Genomic DNA, 23,459 nt, shown 5'->3' with positions numbered 1-23,459 from the left:
GCGCCAAACTTAAAAGCTGAGTTTTTGTCTTCAATCACATTTACAATAATTTTATGTAGCACTTACATAAAAAAAGCACTAATATCGAAGACATTTCATTAAGAGAAGGGGGAGGGGGTACGGACTAAAAATTGGATTTTTTTTTCATTTCCTTACAGCTACACATTTTAAGAATATTGTCTCTAAATTTCAAGTCGATCAGAGCAAAACTTTCGAAGTTATTAACTAATTGATCTTAGAAACGAGAAGCTGAAGACATCGAAGCTGCTGCAGGGACTCTACTTTATGAAGTTGGAATCGATGATTCAGTGTAAGTTAGAGAAAAAAAAATTTTATTTTTTTACTTTTTTAGCATCTAAAACTTTAAACGCATTTTCCTCAAAACTACTTTTTCAAAATCCGTGAGCATTGTTATTTAAAAACTACATTACCGATTCATTTCAAACTTGGCACACACTTTCTACGTATAAAAAACCTCCCCCCAACGTTGAGTTTTAGAATTTTTTCTTATATCAAGGGGGTTTCCCACCCCCAAAATGACGCAAATTTTCAGAAAAAAATCGTAGTTTTTATTTAAAATGACCACAAAAAATTAAAATTAAAAAAAAAAATAATCAGGGAACGTTGGGGGGAGGTTTTAATAATGCTTTGATTAAATTTCAATGGTTTTTTTTTTTTTTTTTTTTTCAGATAATTTCCAGCTGAGATACACTGCTCACCCCAAATCATGTTTTTTTAAAGACGTTCTGGGAAAAGCTCCATGACCGGCTTATTTGTGGATACTATTATCTAAAAAAATTACCTAATGTTGTTGAATATAAACTTAATGATGTTCAAAAGGTTTTTATAAAATTTCTCAATCCATATGCCTAAAAAAATTCATGAAAAAAGCGTTTTTTTCCCAATTTGGCACGTACCCCCCCCCCCTCCCTTAAACAATTCTAATATATAATAAGTCGTTTGTTGAGTATATTTTAATAAAAAGTGATCGAAGAAAATAGACGTTAATTAGGAATTTGTAAAAAAAAAATTACATAAAAAAGTATAAGAAATTTTTTTAGTATCTAAGATAAGAGACCTAGTACCTGATCAGTGAACTGGTACCCGATCACTATTGTGAGAATTAAGTGATTAAAGTATAAAATTAAATAGTTATTAAATTTTAATGAAAAATAAATTAAACTCAGATAAAATAACTTAAGTTCAAACAGATGTTACAATATTTGTAATGATAGTCATACTCTGTTAGAAACAATATGAGCAAACAAGATTTTTAATTGTTAGTACGACGCATACTTGATAGATAACGATTGTTAATAATTATTTTATCATAACTACCTTTTATATAATAAGCATACACTTAAGCTCTTCACTTAAAAAAAAAAAATCGAACTTTGAAAATTTATTTTTTGTTCTTGTGATGAAAAATAATCCGTTTATAGAATTTTGTAATAAAAAATATAATTTTACAAAATAATATTAGTCGATTTCAAATCTATTGGCTCAATTTTATCTACTGTCAAATTTTTTTTAAATTAAAAGTTTCATAAAATTTCAGTAAAATTATTTAACTAAAAATTTTAGACTGATTATAGACTAAAAGAACTTTTTTTTTTTGTACAATTTTGTTTTTTTTAACTTCTTATAATTTTTTAGAAAAGCCACTACCTTTTATTAAAATAAAACAAAGCCTAAGTTTATACACTAAGCAGTAATGAGTCAAATGAATTATAATTACTCGCTATTGAAATTCTTATTAATTTAAATACCTAAGGTCAAATTACTTGAAAATTATCTGGCGGTCAAGACTCAATGCAATAATATGTAATTGCAATCTTATGTGGATTATTTGAGCCTTATAAATGGATAAGTTGAAAATGTAATGAGGTGAAGGAAAGAAAATAAAGAAGATGAAAGAAAGAAAGAATAAAAAGTAAATGGGTAAAAATAGATAAGAAAACATAAAAATAGAAAGAGTTAAATCAGGATAATGCTGAAGCGGAGGACAATTATTGTTAATCGGGTGTGACAATATGAAGAACACACTATAGTAGTATAAAATTTGTTGTCTTACTCAATGCTTACTTTCATTAGGCAATACAGCCTAATTGTATTAAGACGGCCTATATCAATATTAAGGACTCAAACTTGCACAATCATTTTTTTTTTAGTGATCAGGAATAATATTTTCACAGTATCGAAAGAAAAAAAAATAGCCAATTTTTTTCGCCCAGTCTAATATATATACTAGAGTGATTCAAAACATAATAAATTTTTTTTTTTCGCAAACAGGTTCAAAAATTTCGTTTAGATAAACAAAGACGCCTGTGAAAGTTAGAGCTCTTAATATTAACATTAAGAGTTTCCACATTGCACTTTTCTATTTTCCATAAGAATAACATGGAAAAATTTTTTTTTTTCGTCTTCTGATTTTTATAAGTAGCTAATGATGCGTCATAGGAATAATTGGCGGGCATATTTTTGTAGGTAATTGAATGCTCTACAAAAAAAGTTTCTTATCATTTTTTTATAAATCTATTTGTTCAATAGTTATTTGAGGTTAAACTTGAATTTATATCAAATTTTGAGAGTTTTTTAGTTTTCCGGCTTAACTATCAGACCTATTACAAAATATCATGAGACCTTTTTGTAGACAATTTTATTCCCTAGAAGTTATTCTAACAAATTTTTTTCGAATTCCGCATTGTTTTATAGTTATTTTTATTTTAATGTCAAACTCTTAAAATCGATCAGAAAACTATTTCTTTTATGAGCTTGACATTAAAATAAAAATAACTAGAAAACAATGCGGAATTCGAAAAAAATTTATGAGAATAACTTCTAGGGAATAAAATTATCTACACAAAGGTCTCATGATATTTTGTAATAGGTCTGATAGTTAAGCCGGAAAACTAAAAAACTCTCAAAATTTGATATGAATTCAAGTTTAACCTCAAATAACTATTGAACAAATAGATTTATCAAAAAATGATAATAAACTTTTTTTGTAGAGCATTCAATTACCTACAAAAATATGTACGCCAATTATTCCTATGACGCATCATTAGCTACTTATAAAAATCAGAAGACGAAAAAAAAAAATTTTTCCATGTTATTCTTATGGAAAATAGAAAAGTGCAATGCGGAAACTCTTAATGTTAATATTAAGAGCTCTAATTTTCACAGGCGTCTTTGTTTATCTAAACGAAATTTTTGAACCTGTTTGCGAAAAAAAAAATTTATTATGTTTTGAATCACTCTAAAATATATATATATATATTATAATATATATGTATTATAATATAATATGTATATATATATAATAATAATATATATATATATATATATATATATATATATATATATATATATATACCACAAAAAAAAAAAAACAAAAAAATTCACCAAAAAAATTTTTATTCAAGTCAAATAAGGCTTCGCTAATATTACAAATATTTATTTAAAATCAAATAATGATTTAATCAAGATTTTTTTAAAATTAAATATTTATTTAATTGTAATGAATATTCATTTGTCTCAAAGAAGCTTCTCATAAGAGTTTTAGTTAATTTAGTTTATTACTCTCAAATACAGTTGATTAAACAGTTGAAACTAAAAAGTCAAGAAAACGTGTCCAGTTGATGAGTACATAAGTAAGACATTATCAAAGTTAATAATTCATAAAGTAATTCATCGAAGGATCGATTCGTGACAAGAAAACGGTAAAAAAATGAAATTATTTTAAATACACTACCTTATAATTTTTTTTTGTCACTTTTAAATCTTTGAATAATCATTTTTTTTAATAAATTATTTTTTATTATTAAAAACAGGTTTTTTCTGAAATATAAAAAAGTTTTCGTTGCAATTGGGATTTTTTTATTTATTATTAATTCTACACACAAGAAAACGATTTTTTGACGCAAGAAAAATTTTGCATTACGAAATGAAAACGAAAATTTTTTTAAATTAGAAAAAATATCTTGATGTACGAAATTTTTTCTTGCCTCAAGAAAATTTCCGTTTTCAATCGACGATGCAAAAAATTTCTTGGCAAGAGTAAAAATTTTCTTGACCCAAGAAATCCATTTTTTCTGTGAAACAATTTTTAGAATTTACAACCAAAAATTAGCATGTATTTTATATATATATATCTATATATATATATATATATATATATATATATATATATATATATATATATATCTATATATATATCTATCTATCTATATATATATATATATATATATATATATATATATATATATATATATATATATATATATATATATATATATATATATATATATATATATAGTTATTATATTTTTTCGTTATAGTTTTATGGAATTTTCTTTAATTATTAAGGAGGTTCGACCAACACTAGTGAGTCAAAGTAGTGTTTGGATTTTTTTGTATGCTAAATTCTCCTAATAGTTATGAAGAATCATTATTTTAATTTATAATAACATAACGAATTCATAAATTAATATTTATTACTTATTTAATTAAAGAAAATAATGAAATGACTTGGTTATTTTTGACTCATATGATTTAATAAAAAGATTTGGCAACAGCGCGTTCTAACTTCTTACACATCGATATTCAAATTAAAGCGGGAAAAATTTATTTATAATCTTGTCTCTCTTATTAATGTAGTTCTATCTTTGTTTTTTCTCTCAGCTGCTTCCGCGTCGTTGCGAAACCCTCAAAATATGTATCCCTCGCGGTTTTGATTCACCCTGGAAACACCCCGGAAACACGGTGGAATCACGGTGGATCCACAGCGGTTACACGGTGGGTTTTTTGTCATTTTATTACCGTGATTCCACGGTGATTACACGGTGTATTCACCGTGATTCTACGTACACCGCGTAATCACCGTGAATACACTGTGGAATCTCGGTGAATACACCGTGGAATCAGAGTGGGTACACCGTGTTACCATCGTGGAAACACCATGTAACCACCGTGTATACACGGTGATAAAATGGCACAAACCCACCCTGTAACCACCCTGGATCCACCGTGATTCCACCGTGTTTCCACTCCCCGGGTGTTTCCAGGCTGATTTAAAACCGTCAGGGATCTCTATCAATGAACGAGATTAAATAATAAAGTTTAACTTTAATTATTTAAATAATTACAACGGTAACACTATATTGTTAAAATCTTATCATATTCCAAAAATATTCAAGTTTATGGCATGTGGTTTTTTATTTCTTAAACTTGGGAGGTTAATAATGAAAATAATCGAACAAATCATGACGGGAGCTTGTCCGCCATAAGAGCCTGTGTATAAGAACTTTAAAAACGTCATTTTTAAATCTTTTTTTTTTTTAAAACTAGACGGTGGATCAATTCAAATTTTGAGAATACATAGATAACGTACTTTTTTACATATATACTAAGTTTCAAATCTTAAAATTGGAAAATACGTTTTACATTAGATTCGGTCGAACCTCTTTCAAAATACGAATATATTCATAAAATTTCATAATTCAAATAAAAACATTTTTAATATTTCAGCTAAGAAGATCAATTTATCTGCGATATGTTTAACATCAAGTTATTTTTTTTAATAATTTTGGCAATATTTTTTTTTACTGCTCAAACGTTATCTGAAAGTGCCGGTGTTTATCAGCAGTGTCAACCAGATGGCGAGTTGGTAAGAACGAAATATTTTTAATATCGTTTATATTAGGGTGGCCGAAAAAATCGACTATTTTTTTTTTTCGAGTCTCTAATGACAATTTGTTTGTTTACGGTGTTTTAAGAAGTCTCTCCAAAAATCAGCTCGATGAAAAATTTCAAGAGGTCGCTTACGAATTTTGAAATTATCAAAAATAATTGAAATTCGGATTTTTTGCTTCTAAATTTTTTCTTTCTCGTGGTAGCAATAGTTTATATTTGTAAAATCATGTCTATGCTGAAAATTTCAGCCCGAAATTTAAATATTTAAACGGCGCTCACGAATTTTGAATATTAACTGATAATATGTGACTAGTACTTTGAATTAGTTTTTGTATTTTTTTCTAACTCAATTATTGTCATTTCACTAAAATATAACTTTTCCATAACCAAAAATATACAGGACAGTCTTAAACAATAAAATTTGGTAAGTTTTGAATATGCGAAAAAACCTAAAAATTGAATTAAAAAATAAAAAAGTATGTAAATAACTTATCATTTCTATTTCTCGGGTTATATTTCTATTAATTGTGATACAAATTGATGGCGAAAAAATCGAGAAGCTTTATTATCAATATTCAAGGGTCGCTCGAAAACGTTCAAAATTCTTGAGCGAGGTTTAAATATTTAAATTTCGGGTTTAAATTTTTAGCGTAGTCATGATTTCACAAATATAAACTATTGCTACCACGAGAAAGAAACAATTTCGAAGTAAAAAAATCCGAATTTCAATCATTTTTTATATTTTCAAAATTCATGAGCGACCTCTTGAAAATTTTTTATCGAGCTGATTTTTGGAGAGGCTTCTTAAGACATCGTAAACAAACAAATTTTCATAAGAGACTCGAAAAAAAAAATAGTCAGTTTTTTTGGGCCCCTTAGTGTATATATTTAGGGAGCAAAGAATCAAAACGGGGCAGGAAAGAGAAGGAGGGGGGGGGGGGGCACAATGGGGCTCAAAATTCTACAAAAAAAGTTAAAAACAAAAAATCAAATTGATTCCTTACTACTTTTTTACAAAAACAAATTTTTCGAAAACAGTTAAGAAAAAAATTCAAAATAATGCTCAATTATATTTACAAAGTCGTATTCGAATGTTTTAAAAAACAAACTTTTTTTATAAAACTATGGGGATACCGCATTTCGCCCCCTCCCTTACCCCGTTTTTGCCGTTCCCTCCCCTATATATACTACATATTTATTAAGCTATATATAATTTACTAATTATTGTTTTTTTTTTTATACATTAAAGTGCTCGGCGCCCGAATACTGTTGTAGTGGGAAATGCAGTCTGCATATGAGTGATTCATTCTGCGGAGATATACCAGAGTCACTTATGAAATTAGAGAAGCCCGATCCACATTTGTTTGGCTAAACTTCCAATCCTCCTCCTCTCCTTAAATCCCTTCAATAATTACTTAAAAAAGCGAATTTTTTATGTACAAAAGTGTCACTGTTAATGATTTTTGGCGGCAGAGCCAAGCAAGTCACCATTATGGTACTAGAACAGATGTAGTAACTGACACGTGCACACACATTGATGATACAATAATTAATTGACTGATTAATTAACACATGCGCATAATTCAAAGTGTAAAATATCAATGATTCGCCAGCTAATAATCGTTAACGAATCGCGAATTCAGTAGACACTGAACAATATTAGGTTTCATCTCAGATGTGATGGTGGTATCGTCAGTGAGGCATTTCTATCACATCCTGCCTCATACCTAACACAGAAGGTACCATAAAATTATAAATGGGTTGGACCTACGAGCCACCGTCAATCGTATGGTTTTAAATAATATTAATATACTTAGTAATTTTATTTTAAATCATGATATTAGATGATAAATCAGTTGATACAACACTACACGGAAAGAAAATTATGGGAAGTGTTCCTATGCATTATGGGAATAGTTCCCATACTATTATGGGAACCATTCCTATAATGTTATAAGAATAGTTCCTATAATTTATGGGAATGGATCCTAGAATTTATAGGAATAGTTCCTATATATTATGGGAATGATTCTACTATAGGAAGTCTTCCTATAAAATATGGGAACCATTCTTATAATTATAGGGACTATTCCTATAATGGTATGGGTAGCATTCCCATAATTATAGGAACTATTCCTATAATTATAGGAGCTGCTCCCATAATTTATGGTCGTAATTCCTATACTGGTATAGGAAAGAATTTCACAAAATTATGGGAACCATCCCCATAATCTTCTTTCCGTATAGCGCCATCTGTGTGCATGTACTTCGACTAACTATTGTCTACGTGGCCTTGTCGCCAAAATTAATGTACTTCACTGAATTATAGGTTTTATGAGCCACAATTTGACGCTTTTTCAGAGTAATAAGTGGGGGGGGGGGTGGTTTTTAAAAGTATAGCCAATTGTTTTAAAATTTAAACAGTTTTACCGAAAAAAAAAAAATTATCCACTCACAGTGTTTTTGTAAAGTTACAAAATTTCATATTTATGTTCAAGATTATTATTTAAATGTAAAATAAAAAAATGTATCAATATCAATAGTAGAAAAAAGTGCACAATAAATTCATATTGAGTAACAAGTTTATAGTCGTATTGAGTTTATTTTATTGAATATTTTAGTTTTTATATTTTTTACATTTAAATTATTACGGTTCCACGCGTTTTCATCCCGCGACAAAAATTCCTACGACAAAATAACTCCGATAAAATATCCTACGGACAGAATATCTTCCGACAAAACATTTCCAGACATAATGATATTTCAGAAAAGAATAAGATATTAAAGTTTTTTTTTATATTGATTATTTATAAATTTAGATAAAGGAATTATTTATAAAACGATAAATATTTGGAGTGTGCGCAGAGAGTTGAAATAGAATTGAATATTACAATTTGATTTGAAATTAAAATTTAATAATAATAATTCGAATATTTTGCATGTTTTTGAATTAATCATAATTTTTTTTATTATTTATTACACTGTGGAAAATTTCCTACAAATTTTACTATGGGTGCATTGTAACTCCGGACCATAAGAAAACTGGTACAAAATTTACAAGTGTCCCATAGTAAACGTATGCACATACCATTTACTATGGGATACTTGTAAATTTTGTACCAGTTTTCTCATGGTCCGGAGTTACAATGCACCCATAGTAAAATTTGTAGGAAATTTTTCAGTGTAGTTATACATGTTAGAAATACACGTATTCGAAATGATACGGACACGTGCCCTAGGATTGATATATTACACACCTAGGGATAAAAGTAGGACATTCTAAGCCACGTGTATAATTGTCTACTCGAGCCAAAGACTACCAAACCTGCACCCAAAAGTTTAAATTTTTGCCTGTTTGTGGAAAAAATGGCGCGTGCGCTAACTTTTATCATTTGTTTTCTCATAAGAGAATAGAACCACTTTCTTATTTAAAATTTTGGTGCAGGTATAGGGAAATAGTATATTGCACACTAAGGGAGGAAAGTAGGACATTGCGACCCGCATGCCGAAGGCGATTGTGACAAATACGAGGATCAAGACGTCTTATTTTCCTTTCTTAGTGTGTAATATACTATTTTACTAAATTTCCACCTAAAAGTTTAAATTTTCGCTTCTGTTCACGGAAATAATGGCGCCAATTTTTATTTTATCATAAAAGAAAAGTACAACTTACTAAACACTTACATTTTAATTTCGTAATGAATTTGGTTGTATCAGTATTAAAAGTTGGTTACTTATAATTCGAAATTGTGGTTTTTTTCCGCAGATAAAAATTCAGTTAAAAATAAAATTATGTTCGATAAAATTTGTTATTATTTTATTTTTTATTAGAAAAATAATTAGTTTTTTTTTAATGTGTACAAGACAATTATTATTTTATTAATTGTTTTTTTTTTTTCAATTTTACTTATTACGTTGGATTTTGAAAATGTACAAAATAATATCGTTTTTTTAAGAACAGCGCATTTTATTTACGAGCTAATATTTATTTTTGTGATCATTAAATATTTTACATTTACGAAATACAGTGGTAATTCCAATCAGTTGATAAATTTACTACTAGACACCTTCTTGAGCAGCAGTGATAATTTCTAAAACACTAAAAGCAATAAAAAATTTTACTATTTTAAAATATCATTTATTTCATTTTGAATATTTGAATCTGTTAGTATTATACATGTATTTGAATACATTTCAAATACAAGTATAGTATGTATTTGAAAATTGATATATTTTTATAAATAATTAAACATTTGAATTTATAAAAAAAAAAAAAATTAGCAATACAAAATTTAAGGAAATTAATTAACCCTCGGAGTACACACGGGATCAAATTAACCCTACTTCAATTTTGAAGTTATACTCAAAAACTATGCATTTTATCGGAATGCAGGTCATGACATTTTTTGGATCATTATTTCGAATTGATTGATTTTTTACGGTGAAAAAATTAATTAAAATCAAACCTAACTTGAGAAATATTTTAGGATAAAAAAATTCTGGAGTCAAAATGACCCCCAGTGTACTCCGAGGTTTAATTGTGATTTACTGGATAATTTTTAATTTTCATTATTAAATAATTACAAGTTTTTTTTTTGTATTAAAAAAAAAAAGATTAGTGCAGTTGAATTTGTGATAAAATTTCCTGTTATTTGAGTACCCACATCAATATATTTTAATAAACTGATCGTTAATGATCACCTCGCGGTTAATTCGCGGATGACTCGCGTCCAGTCGACAAATAAATGGCTGTATTCAAATATATTGTTGTTGGTATTCATTTTGTAGGGAATTTCATCTACTTTACGAAAGTCAAATTTGTTTTATTTTAAAAAAATATTTTTCAAAAAATTTCTATATCTATCGGTAATTAAACGTTAGGTAACTGATACTTTTTTTCAAAATTTATTAATGGAAATTTTGAAAAAATAATTGTTCAATATTTTTACATACCCTTCCATTAGCGACACATTTTTTCGGAGCTGTTATTACAACAGTAATAAGAAATGCAAGAACAATCAATATTAATAATAATTTCCTTGACATGTTTAATGGAAAATAAATGTCTTATTAATATTTTATAGAGTCAAAAATAATTAGTAGTATGATCACATATACCATTAATTTCAAATTGTAAACTGATACTACCGAAAGAATATTTAGCCGTTTATATTTATAATCAGAAGTAATCGACGTTAATAGAATTGATAAAAATTAATGTTATTTTTATCGATTCTTTAAAAAATTTTCCATTACAATTAGATTTGACAGTTTTAGTTTAATCGATTTATTATTTGTTGAGAAAAAAAAAACAGGAAATAATTAAAAGTAAGAGTTTATACATCTACATATATACTCCCGTATAAATATATATATATATATATATATATATATATATATATATGTTATTTGAATAATAGGGTTTTTGCAGCACAAAACAGTAAAAATTTTTTTCTAACATGTGCTTACATTTTTGTTAAATTTATTTGTCCAGCAAATGACGTGACTATAACAATAAGACGACCCTCTTAATTATAGGAATATGATGAAAGAAACAAATAAATTTTCAAGTATATTATTTACGTACATAAAAATATATAGTAAAAAAAAAAAAATTAATTGTAATGACAAGAAAAAACATTCAAAAAATTACCTTTCGATACGACTGATTTTTTTTTTTTTTTAAATTCAGTTTTGCATTTTGATGGAAAATGTAATATTTGGAAAAATCGGTCTTTTTTTTGCAATTAATAGTCTACGGTCTTTAGAAAAATTATGGGGTGATTTGGTTTGGTCAGGTAATGTGGCCATTTTATAATTTTTATAAAAAACGCGCCTTGTCATCATGATGGCGCCCACAGTTCTGACCACAGTGAAACTTGATACAGTTTTTTCAAATCAAAGTACATAATTATCTTGATCAAGTTTGAAGATGAGCAAAGTTGTTAAAGCCTTCTAGGTAATTAGTATCTGTACAATTTTGCCTATTTTTGGATACAAAAAGTTAAAAAAAATTTTTTTTTCTCAATTAATATATTTAACCTCGAATTTTAATTTTTTGGTAGTAAACATTTTTCAAAGCCCAAAAATTATCATTTTTTATTTTGTACACGGAAAAAATGATGCTCAATTTTAATAGTTTGTAATTTATTTTCGACTAAAAATTAGTATATTCGATACTAATATCAAACCAGGATCATTATATGTATTACAAAGTGACTATTATTTATATTAAAATTTGATACACATAGAAGAGCGAAATTTGTAATTTCGTGTATTAAAATTAGTATGAAAAAGAATCGATAAATTGCTATCTACAGTTATTACTATTCAAATAAACAGAAAAATTTAAAAAATGAGGAACCGTAAAATTAGTAAACGTACATATTAATATATAAAGATCTAGTATACGAATTTTTCATTTTATTATTTACCACTTATTCGATATATGTATATAATAAATTGATTTATAATAACGAATAAATAATATTTTATATTAATTATTAGTCAATGGGATAGAATATATAAAATAAAAGTTTAAAATTTTCGGTATTTTTATGAGCAACAAAATCAGTATCTAGTATACTAATTTTTCATTTTATTATTTGCCACTTGTTCGATTTATGTATATTGTAAATTAATTTATAATGATGAATAAATGATATTTTAAGCAAATAATTGATCAGTGATATCGAATTTATAAAATAAAAGTTTGTAACTTTTGGAATTTCCGGCCGGAAAAATCAGTATCTAAGATAGCAATTGTTAATTTGACCAATCATTACTTTTTAATAGATTATGCCATAAATTAATAAACTTTCACTAATAAGTCACGCATTATACCTAAAAGTAATAATATTTAGGTACTTTTTGAAATAATTGATAGTAGTTTTTAAAAATCTACAAAAATTAGTAAACTACTTAGCATTAAGCACATAATAGTACTAATTACTGATAACAGATTCCACTTTTTACTATTATTTATTAATTTTTAATATTCTGTTTTTTCCATATAGTAATTTAGAGACTTTCGTAAGAGTTGAAAGGTTTGTAAAAAATTTTAAAAACAATAAAAATTTCTTCCACATTTTCACGGTAATTACAAAAATTAACCAGCAATTAGTATTGTCAGCTAATTAGTACACTAAACATTTTTTTATTTCCCACATTGAAATTTCGTTTTATTAATAATTTAAAATACCCCGTTAATTCCTAATTTATGTAGAAAAAAAAAATCAGTGACAGATTGATAAAAAGAACGTAAATCTGTAAATAAATTGCAATAATGAGAAAAAATAATGTTTCCGTAACTTGTTGATTTTTAGTACATACAACAGGTCAAACTTCCCTCTCTTAGTATGTCGCCTATATCTCGATCGTAGGTGGATGGGTGCTCAGTATATAAAGCTCACACCTGAGCATTACAACTCCACAGTTGATTCACCCTCGTACCCTTAAAGTCGCTCACAAGCTTGTCACCGAGCTTTCGTTTAAACTTTACCCGATTGACAAAAAAAATTTGTTTTTAAATTCTATCAAAAATATAAACTATTTCGCCATCTTCACAATAATTTAATTTTTTTTTTTACTTCTCATTAAAAAAAAAAAAAAAAAAAAAATTAGGTGTGATTACTAATTAATTTTTTATTTAGAAATATAATGAAGTGAAAATAAAATTGAGGAAAAAAACAGAATTTTTATAAATTTAGGTAAGAAAGAAAAATAAATAATAATAATTAAGTAATTAATTAATTAATTAGTGATGAGTAATTAAAAATATATAAAATTGTTAAAAAAAAATTAATTTAGTAAAATATATATATTATTATTTTTATGTAATAATAATTATAATTGTAATTTACTATAGATACTGGGATGTCGTGTAGTAATAAAAAAACAAGTAAGCCCTCAGTGATCCAGATAATGAACTTGGAAACAAAGATGATTGCGTGTTTGTGGATCATCTTCACCCTCGTAAATGTTGCGTTTGGTCAACCGAATTTTTACACTCATGGTCGATATGGTAAACGTGAAGAGACTCTGCCGAGTAAGTACAATTGTACTATTTATTTATTCATGTCATTTTTTTTTTAAATTTTCATTTTATTTAAATTTAAAATTTTCATTTCTTATCACCGCTATTTTATAAATATTACCATCGCAATTTTATTCAAATATTTACTCTTAATATTTTTGAATTTACTTTCAATTACCGAATAGTTTATCATGATAGCACTTTGCTACTATCCATTGAACGGAACTGAAGTGAATTAATAATTATTGAAAAAATTGTCATTTTATTTTGAACCTAAAAATTTGAACTTTAGAAAGAAAAATTTCCAAAAAATGTAAAAAAAAAAAATTTTCGACCATTAAAAACCAGTTTCAAATTTTTTGTTTTCTTTGACTTTTTTTGGAAATTTTTCGTTTTTTTTTCTCTTTCCCTCATATTTACTGAATACCCAACGCGAAAATGAGTGAAAAGTAGAAAAGTTATTTTTTCATTTTGATTATGATTACACAATTAAAGGAACAAAACTTGTTCCTTTAATTGTTTAGCAAAATTTTGATCGATCACCTAAATTTTCCTTGCCTCTAGAAATCCTTTTCTGTATGCATACAGCAGGCAAAAATGTATGTTTCTTCCCTTGGGAAGAAACACAATTGTTTTTGCCCAGTGTTAGTTATATTTAATATGTTCATTTGCAGCCGTATTATTCTCATTTGCTTGCTTGTCACTTCAGTTAACTCAGTCCATTTTTTAAATGACAATTTTAATTAACCAAATAAAATTACTAAAAATGAGTGAAAATAATAGTTTTGTCTAATTTACTATTTAATAAGTGACTGTAAATCACATATTTTTCATTCTCTAACAGCTCTCCGCATCATCGGCTTGAGGAGTCTGTTAAAATTATGATGTAGGTTATGTTCTTTACTATTTAAGATCGAAATTTTTACAAAGACTATAGTAAATTTTAAAATAAGACATTTAAAAATTGGCGCCAATGAAAGTTCAGTCCACGATTATGATGTTAACATCGTAAATTTTAGTGAAATTTTCTTTCCGTGTAACGAAAGGATGAAACTCGATTTCAGACCACGGGTGATGTCAAACAACTTCACCCTGGTTTGAAATTATCTTGTTTTTTCCCTTGTCATACAATATACTATTAAAGTCAGTAAATTGATTCTACTGAAATAATACATTTTTTGACAGATAAACTTAAAAAAAATTGTATTTTTTTTATTATTAATTTGTTTAACAATCTTTTTATTTTTGGTCATTATTTCATTAGCTTTTTTAATACGTATATCATTTCTTATTAGATACGTATCGCACATAAAATTATTAATTTTATAATTTTTTAAATTCGTAATACTATGGCAACTGGCAGTGTTGTTTACTAACATTAATAATCTTGCATTGATTATCAATTTCATTTAATTATAACTTTTTTTTTAACAATAATTAATAATTATTATTTTTAATTATTAATTAATTTGATTAATAAGTTTATTAAAATTTTGATAATTTACATCAAGTTTGTTTTTAATTTTTTAAACTTAAGGTAAATTTTTCCTCAAACTTGCTAAATAATAACAGATTATATCAATTAAAAAATGCTTATAAATAAAATTATTTTTAAAAAAATTTATTGTACAAATAGCAAGGAGGAAAAATTTGCCTTTGTCTTTTCAAAACAATTGTACACGACGTCTTTATGTTTAACTTTTTTGCTTTTAGCTTTTTTATTATTATTATATTATATTAACTTAAAATAACTAACAGTTTATTTATCTGTCCCATTAATATTATTTATTTATTTTATTTTTATCTACTATATACTAATAAAGGCTCCTAAAAGTGCGTCATATATTATTTCATATCTTTAATATCGTTATAAATAATTATATAATACCATCGTGTATGTCAATAATTATATTTAATTATCATAATAATAATAATAATTATCATTAATAATTGATAGCATTTACAGTCCAGTAAATGGTAACAATTGGGAAGAAAAGTAACAATATACAATATTAAAAATAACGAGGATAAAAAATTACGATCAACTGGCACTGCCGGTTAATTTTTGAGCGTCTACAGCTTTTTTTTCCAATAATTGTAAATATAAAAAAAAAATATTATTTTGCCTATTTGATAAATAATTAATATCTCATGTAATTATTTTTCAAAATTTATTCAAAATAAAAACCGGACAAAATGGGCACCCGGAAAAAAACTACTAAAAAATTTGATACAATATATAATACCAAAAATACAATCTTTATTTTTTATACTTTCAGACTTGAAAATTTTATTTTCCATGTAGTTTTCAAAGCTGTTCATTTGACATAAAAAAAATTAAATGCAACTCTTTAATCCAAAATTCTATAAGTTGTGTAGGAGTTCAACATATATATGTGGCCTGCTTTGCCATGTCTAATTAACCTGTTGCAAATCAGCCTTCTAGTTAGCGTCACTCGATCCTGGCTAAAAATCTCTCGGACTTTATTTTACTTTGTCTTCTTTTTCACTAAATACCCAATAAGACTAATCTACTCTGACGCATTGAAATACAATAGAGTATACTTAAATTTATATTTAGGTTATTCTGTCACACACTGAACTCCCAGTATACAATTATCACCCGAATCGTCGTGTAAGCATTAATTTAGTACTCGTTATACGTCAATACGACGACGATTGAAATCGGAGAGTTAGCTTACATGCTCATTCATCAAATTATTTACGTTCATTGAAGTGAAAGGTGGGGCAAAATGAGACACATCGTTTTTATTCATAAGAATTTTTAATTGGCACACTGACCCAGGCTGATCAACCTTCCCCTTCTCTTAAAAAAAAAAAAAAAAAAAAAAACAATTTAATATTTTTTAATTTTTTCAGTCCATTTTACCCCATATAAATTTTTTTTTATGACAGTCATATTGATGTCAAATTTTGACTTGGGTTTAAAAAATTTGAATGAGGAATAAATTCATAGTTTTGAATTTTTTTTTCGTACCCCCCTCTCCTACTCCCCAGATAATAATTTTGCAGTTTAACAATTTATGTTACCAGCGGATCAATTAAATTTCAATTTTGGAAGCCGATATGGACGAGGTGAAAAAGTCGAATTAAAGGCAACAAATGAAAATAATGAAAAATCAAACGAAATAATGGCACGAGTTGATCGTTTTTTTCTAGGAAGTCGTTATGGAAAACGTGGAATTAACGATAATTTAATTGATAACAGTAATGAAAAATTTATATACTTAAATAACATAAGGGATGCACTGAGATATTACTACTACCGTATACGTCGAGAAGCTCAACAATTATCGAGTGATGATATAAATAATACTGATAAAAAAAATGAAAGCATTATTAACAACAAAACATCACTTTCAAAGGTATATATATATATATATATATATATATATATATATATATATATATATATATATATATATATATATATATATATATGTATATATTTTCTTTTATTATGAAGGCTTTTTATTATATTAATATAATAGCATTCTGAAGAGAAGGATCGTATGATAGCGAGGTTTTACGAGTTACCAACGTAACATAACATAGAATACTATAACTATCGATAATGTAGTTATGTTCGATAATCGATAATACACAGGGTCATATTTTTTTTACGATCAATTTGTTAAAAACCACTTATAGTAAAGTTATACTATCCTTTTCTTATTTGATGTTTATTACAAATAGTATAAGCACATACATTTTATGTAGATTAAAATGTATAGCTTTTTTTATACATCTGGGAAAAAATAGTCACATATGATCATATAGGGTTCAAGTATGAGCAAATGTAGTTCATATATGAGTGTTGGGATTGGAATTTTTTAGGCATAAGCGTACATGACCAATGATCATATATGTGATATCATATATGATCATATATGGCCCGATGTGTCATATGTGAATTATTACGCCGGATGCAGTAATATATATGATATCTGATTATATATGATCAGGTATGAGCATATATGATCATACATGAGATCACATATGATCATATATGTTCATGTTTGATATCTTGTGTAATCTATAAGAACAGATGCATATTATATAAAATATGATTGTTAATATATGGTCATATATGATTATATCTGATCGAATATGAGTTTTCATATGTGCCCGGATAAGTTTTCAGAAAAGTCATATATGATTATATCTGATCGAATATGAGTTTTCATATGTGCCCGGATAAGTTTTCAGAAAAGTCATATATGATTATATCTGATCGAATATGAGTTTTCATATATGCTCGGATAAGTTTTCAGAAAAGTCATATATGATTATATCTGATCGAATATGAGTTTTCATATGTGCCCGGATAAGTTTTCAGAAAAGTCATATATGATTATATCTGATCGAATATGAGTTTTCATATATGATCATAAAAGATCGGATATGTGTTGATATATGATCATATATAATTCAACAATTCAACATCTGATAGGATGTTTTAGTATATTGCCATATCTGATTATATAAGTCTTTATGGGCATATATGGTCATATATATGATCACACGACTATTATTTATCAAAATATTTTCATATGAAAAAAATGACACTAAGAAGTTCATATTTATCATATGCATTGAAAAAAAAATTTTTTGCTACGATATTCATTAAAATTCATACATTCATGTTTCAGGCGGATTCTGCAGAGCCAATGAGTAGCGAATAAAATTTTATCAACAAGAAAAAAATTATAGTATACAAAATTTCAAATTCTGCAGTAAAATTTACTAATCTCAAAAAAAGCGCAAGCAATCAATAAAAATATATATATAAAAAAAAATAAAATTTTTTCTCACAATGCTTTTCTAAATTTAAAATTTAAAATTTCATAATAAAGAAAAAAAAATAAATAAACAAAGCAAACATATCAAATTTATTCTGTCACTAATTATAATGAATAATAATTTATCTTTAAATTAAAGTATATTTTCAAGCGTAAATAATTATTCTGACTTGTATAAAATAGTATCCTCGTAATTATTTAAAGGTCAATTGAAGAAAAAAATAATAATAGTACATAAATGTGATAAATATATACAAGATATTTCTATTAAGCGAAAGTCTAACGACGGTCTTGAAGATCGATTATCGAACCTGTCATGCTTGATACCCAACAATTTTTTTTTATTAATACACCAACTTCCTACTATAATTTGTGAAAATACTTTTCTTCAATAAATATATACACGCTTTTAAATAATTTATCATTAATTATACATATATAATTATACTTATAAATTGCTAACAAACTTCAAATTTATGTACATGAGTTACAGAAAAAAAAAAAAATTACATCTTACATTTATGAATTTATTGTTAATTTCGTAAAAGCTTATGTATATGTATATGTATATGTTTATGTTAAATGTAACAGTGCAATTATTTTTCGTATATTTTTCAATTATTTATTTAAGTCATGCATTCACTTTCACTGCGTTGAAAATACAAGTTGTGTCTTTTTACTTACAGCAATACGGAAGTTTAATGTCACATGAAGAATACTTAATGGATTTTTTAAAAATCATATATATATATATATATATATATATATACATATATATTGTTGATAAAAAAAATGAATGTTAATTTTTAAAGAAAAAAAAAAAATGGAAATTTTGAATGGAAATTTAAGCAAAAATATGAATTTATCATTCATTTATATACATATACATGCAAATATATATATGTATATATATATATATATATATTTATTTGTTAATAAAGGTCAATAAATTATAATAGCATTCAAGGTCGAATCTCTTTGTCTCTCGACAGCATAATATGATCGGTGATGTGTATTTTGAGACCTACTTTTCTACGGAGAAAGTAAGAGGAATCCTTAAGTTCTTATATACTTGTGAAAGTAATGTTTATATATATATATATATATATATATATATATATATATATATATATATGTATAAAGTATATTATTTACACGGAGAGAAAATTAACAGAGCAATCCTACACGAAATTCACAAGAACCATTTCTATGTGGGTGTGTAGGAACCATCCTTATAATATATGATGGGAAATATTACCATGATCATAGGAAAGGTTCTGTAAGTAAAAGAGACGTTCAAAGAAATAGTAAACATAAATATGAGGATGGTTCTCGAAATTATATGGATGGTTCCCATGATGGAGATGGTTATCGTAATCATGGAAATGGTTACCGTGAGTATGGAAATGGTACTCATAAGGATGGTCCTCATAATTATTGTTACTTGTTATAACGTATGACGATGGTTCTACAAGTATGGAACATTTTATTAGTGCAGTTGATGGTTCATATTTGTTTTAGGGATGGTTCATTTAATTACTGAACTATTTTCCGTAATTATGGAGATACTATCTTATGATGCATAAGGATGGTTCCCATAAGTATTAGAAATTTTTCGATGCTTATGAACATGGTCCTTAGAAATTATGAGAATGGTTCTCTAATGTAGAAGGATACTTACTATACATATAAGAATGTTTCTTATAGATTATGACGATGGTTCCCATAATTATGATTTTTTTTCATGTGTTTGTGTACATCATGGAGATGGTTCCTATAACATCGGATCCATTCCCATGAACATGGGAACCATTCCTATAATTTTGGATACTATTTTGATTAATTTTAGAAAATGGTTCCAATAAATTATGGAAGTAGTTTCCATAATAGCAGAACCATTTCACGTCATTTTGAAAAATTTTTTTTTTTTGTAAAAAAATTTTAAATATTTCTAAATAATTTTCGACATTAAAATTATTAATTGAATTATTAATCGATTAATTAACCTCATTGACTTTCCACTAGAAGTTTATTAATAAACTATTTATAAAAATCTGAAATAAAACTTCAAACCGGATGTGGTTTGGAAAGTATTTTGATCGACTTTTACATTAAAATCACTGTTATTTCAAATTAATTTGTTTTAGCATTATAAGTTCTCATAGATGTTTATTTTTAATTTGAAAATTCAGGTGATAAAACGAGAAAATTATATATTTGCTATTAATAGTATCTGATAAAGTAAAAGTTGCTAAGTTTCAATAATTTTTCTTCTAATTTCGAAAAATTAAAAAATTTTTTCTTATTAAAAGAAGTTTACATTTCGGAATTGCATTCAATGAAAATGTTGATGAAAATTTTTCCAAAAAACATGGATTTCAAATAACTTACACAGAAAAATAGGAAAATGGATTTTTTGTTGCAAAAAATTTTTACTTGTCACCAACAAATTTTTATCTGCCTCAAAAGATTTTCGTATTATAAATTTTGAAGAATTTTGTGAACCAAGAAATTTTTTGTATTAAGAAGTAAAAATGGTATTTTCTTGTGACAAAAAAAATTTTTCTTGAGCCAATAAAAAATTCTGTGCACAGAAAAATGGATTTCTTGGTGAAAGAAATTTTCACTTGCTTCAAAAAATTTTTCATATCAAAAATTAAAAAATAAAAATTTCTTAAAAGGAGAATAAATTTTCTCAGAACAAGAAAAAATTTTTTGAACCAAGAAATTTTTTCTCGTCTTATGAAATTTTTTTCCCACTTTAAAATACAAAAATTTTTCGCGCGAAAATTTTTTTTTTCCTAACAAAATTTTTGTTGTAATTTCGTAATGTAAATTTTTTTTTGCGCCAAAGAAATTATTTTTTTCTGTGTAGATAATCGTGAACCATTTAAAATTACAAATGTTAACAAATTTACGTTACAATTAGCAAATAATGAAAATTGTATAGATATTTAGTAAACATTTTTTTTTGAACAATAACAAAAAAAATGGTGATTAATTTACAACAATATCCACTTTGACGTTACAGTAAGTGATTACAATTGTGAAAGATTACGAGGTTAAATTTACAAGTGCGGAACAAAGTAATCCAACTAAAGGAGACAAAATTGCGAAAAATTAACTTTTCAAAATGTCTTAGTATCCAGCGGTACGAGACGAGCTGAACAATAACTGCTAATCTATTATAAATAAAATAATCTTTGTCTCATTTCCGGTTGCACAATATGTACTCTCATATTATTTAATAATAATAAATAATCAACAATAAATTTACAAAATACGCAAAAATAAAATGCGAAAAAAATTTTTTTTTGTCACGTTAAATTTTCTAAGAAAGCATTTTTTCCTTTCACGCTCTCGTTAGGCAGTACAATAAGATTGTTCTTAAGAAATATTGTATACAATGATGACAATCGAAATATAACAAAGATTGTTAAAAGATAAAGAATTCGAAATTTTAAAAATATGACGACTGCTTTATTTTTATTTAAATTGCAAATAAAATAATTATGAATTACAATGGACACGCGAGTTTGACTCTCAAGAATTTATTTATCACATAATTGCGCAATTGTGTACATCATTAATAAAAAAGTAATTGTTAATAAGTTTTTTAGTGATGTTATAATTATTATTAACTCGTAAAATTGACGAGTTACTTGGTCACTACGTGACTGCCTGAGTATTGGTACCAAATGTATAGGATATGATTTAAATTTAATTGTTTATTAAAGTCTGGCCAATTTACTCTCAGATATTTTGTTTATTTTTATTATTATTGAAGTTTAATAAGACAAATCTTGTCATTAATTCGCAGACTTATTGATTTCGATGATTGTGTAATCATGGGGTTCGAAAAAAAATCTACCACGGTCAAATTTTTTCTATTAGTCGTCTAATATATTTTTTTTCTAAAATATCTCAACTGCGATGAAAGATACAAAAAACTTATTAAATTTTGAGGGTTTACCTAAGGGCTGATGTCTTTCGTTGATACAAAAAAATTCAGTATCTAATCTCAAAATATTTAAAAATTTTTATGTCAGTAATTTTATAAAATCGTATCGACATCTTTTGGCGCGAAATTTATATATATATTCATAATTATTTATAAAACTTAAGACATTGAACTGACTGTTGCATAAAAACATCTGAAACTATGAAAAGGCACAAATTAAAGTCAAGACCTTTTCACTGATACCAAATTAAATTTGTTTAATTTTTATTATCACAGAAACATGCCATGGACTAAATTTTTCTTATTCTCTCTTAATAATATAGACAATAGATATATATTCAGTGACATTGAGGTATTTTCAGTGACAGAATAATTAAAATATTAATTTATTTAAAGAAACTAAATACGATCGTCTTTTTCCCGCGTAATTTAAATGTATTTCGAATGATATAGATAAATTTATTTATCTCGATACTTGGCAATAAAAAAGAGTTTAAACCATGAGGCACAAATTCAAGTCAAGAAATTTACAACGATACCAAATTTAATAACATTAACTAATTCTATCATAGATATGACTGGAACAAAATTTTCCTTAATCTTCTAATAATACAGAATGAATAAATTAATTAACTGTTCATCTAAAGAAACTAATTTATTTTATTGTGCTATAATTGTTATTAGCTCGTAATATCGATAATAAAATTAAAATAATTAATTAACATAAAAAAAAAATCGTTATTGTTATTGTTTGGAATAAATATAACCATAATAGTGGGAGAAGAGAGTCACGAGAGAGTTTATAGTAACCAAAATGAAACTACTTCGTCGGAGAAAGTGAGAGCTAGTCCGTGTTGTCTTGTAACGTTTGGTTGTATATCGTGTTGTGGTATAGTGGGTACTGCTGGTTAAGCCACTAGCAAGTTAAGTACAACCGAGTCCATTT

General features: G+C 26.1%; 1 protein-coding gene and 1 long non-coding RNA gene across 2 annotated transcripts; both read left to right on the top strand.

The window, feature by feature from the left end:
• Nucleotides 1-3,589: 3,589 nt before the first annotated feature.
• On the top strand, nt 3,590-8,241 carry LOC106693166 (uncharacterized). The gene is made up of 3 exons (XR_001345052.2): nt 3,590-3,722; nt 5,530-5,668; nt 6,944-8,241. It is a non-coding gene; the product is annotated as an uncharacterized LOC106693166 (long non-coding RNA).
• Nucleotides 8,242-13,635: 5,394 nt separating this feature from the next.
• Nucleotides 13,636-18,489, top strand: LOC103570564 (uncharacterized). Its single transcript, XM_014439604.2, has 3 exons — nt 13,636-13,741; nt 16,784-17,115; nt 18,403-18,489. The coding sequence occupies exons 1-3, from the start codon at nt 13,636-13,638 to the stop codon at nt 18,433-18,435; spliced, it is 471 nt and encodes a 156-aa protein (XP_014295090.1). The 3' UTR covers nt 18,436-18,489.
• Nucleotides 18,490-23,459: the final 4,970 nt, after the last annotated feature.

This window comes from Microplitis demolitor, chromosome 2, assembly GCF_026212275.2.
Source record: "Microplitis demolitor isolate Queensland-Clemson2020A chromosome 2, iyMicDemo2.1a, whole genome shotgun sequence".
NCBI lineage: Eukaryota > Metazoa > Arthropoda > Insecta > Hymenoptera > Braconidae > Microplitis > Microplitis demolitor.
This window is presented reverse-complemented; position numbering and strand designations above follow the sequence as displayed.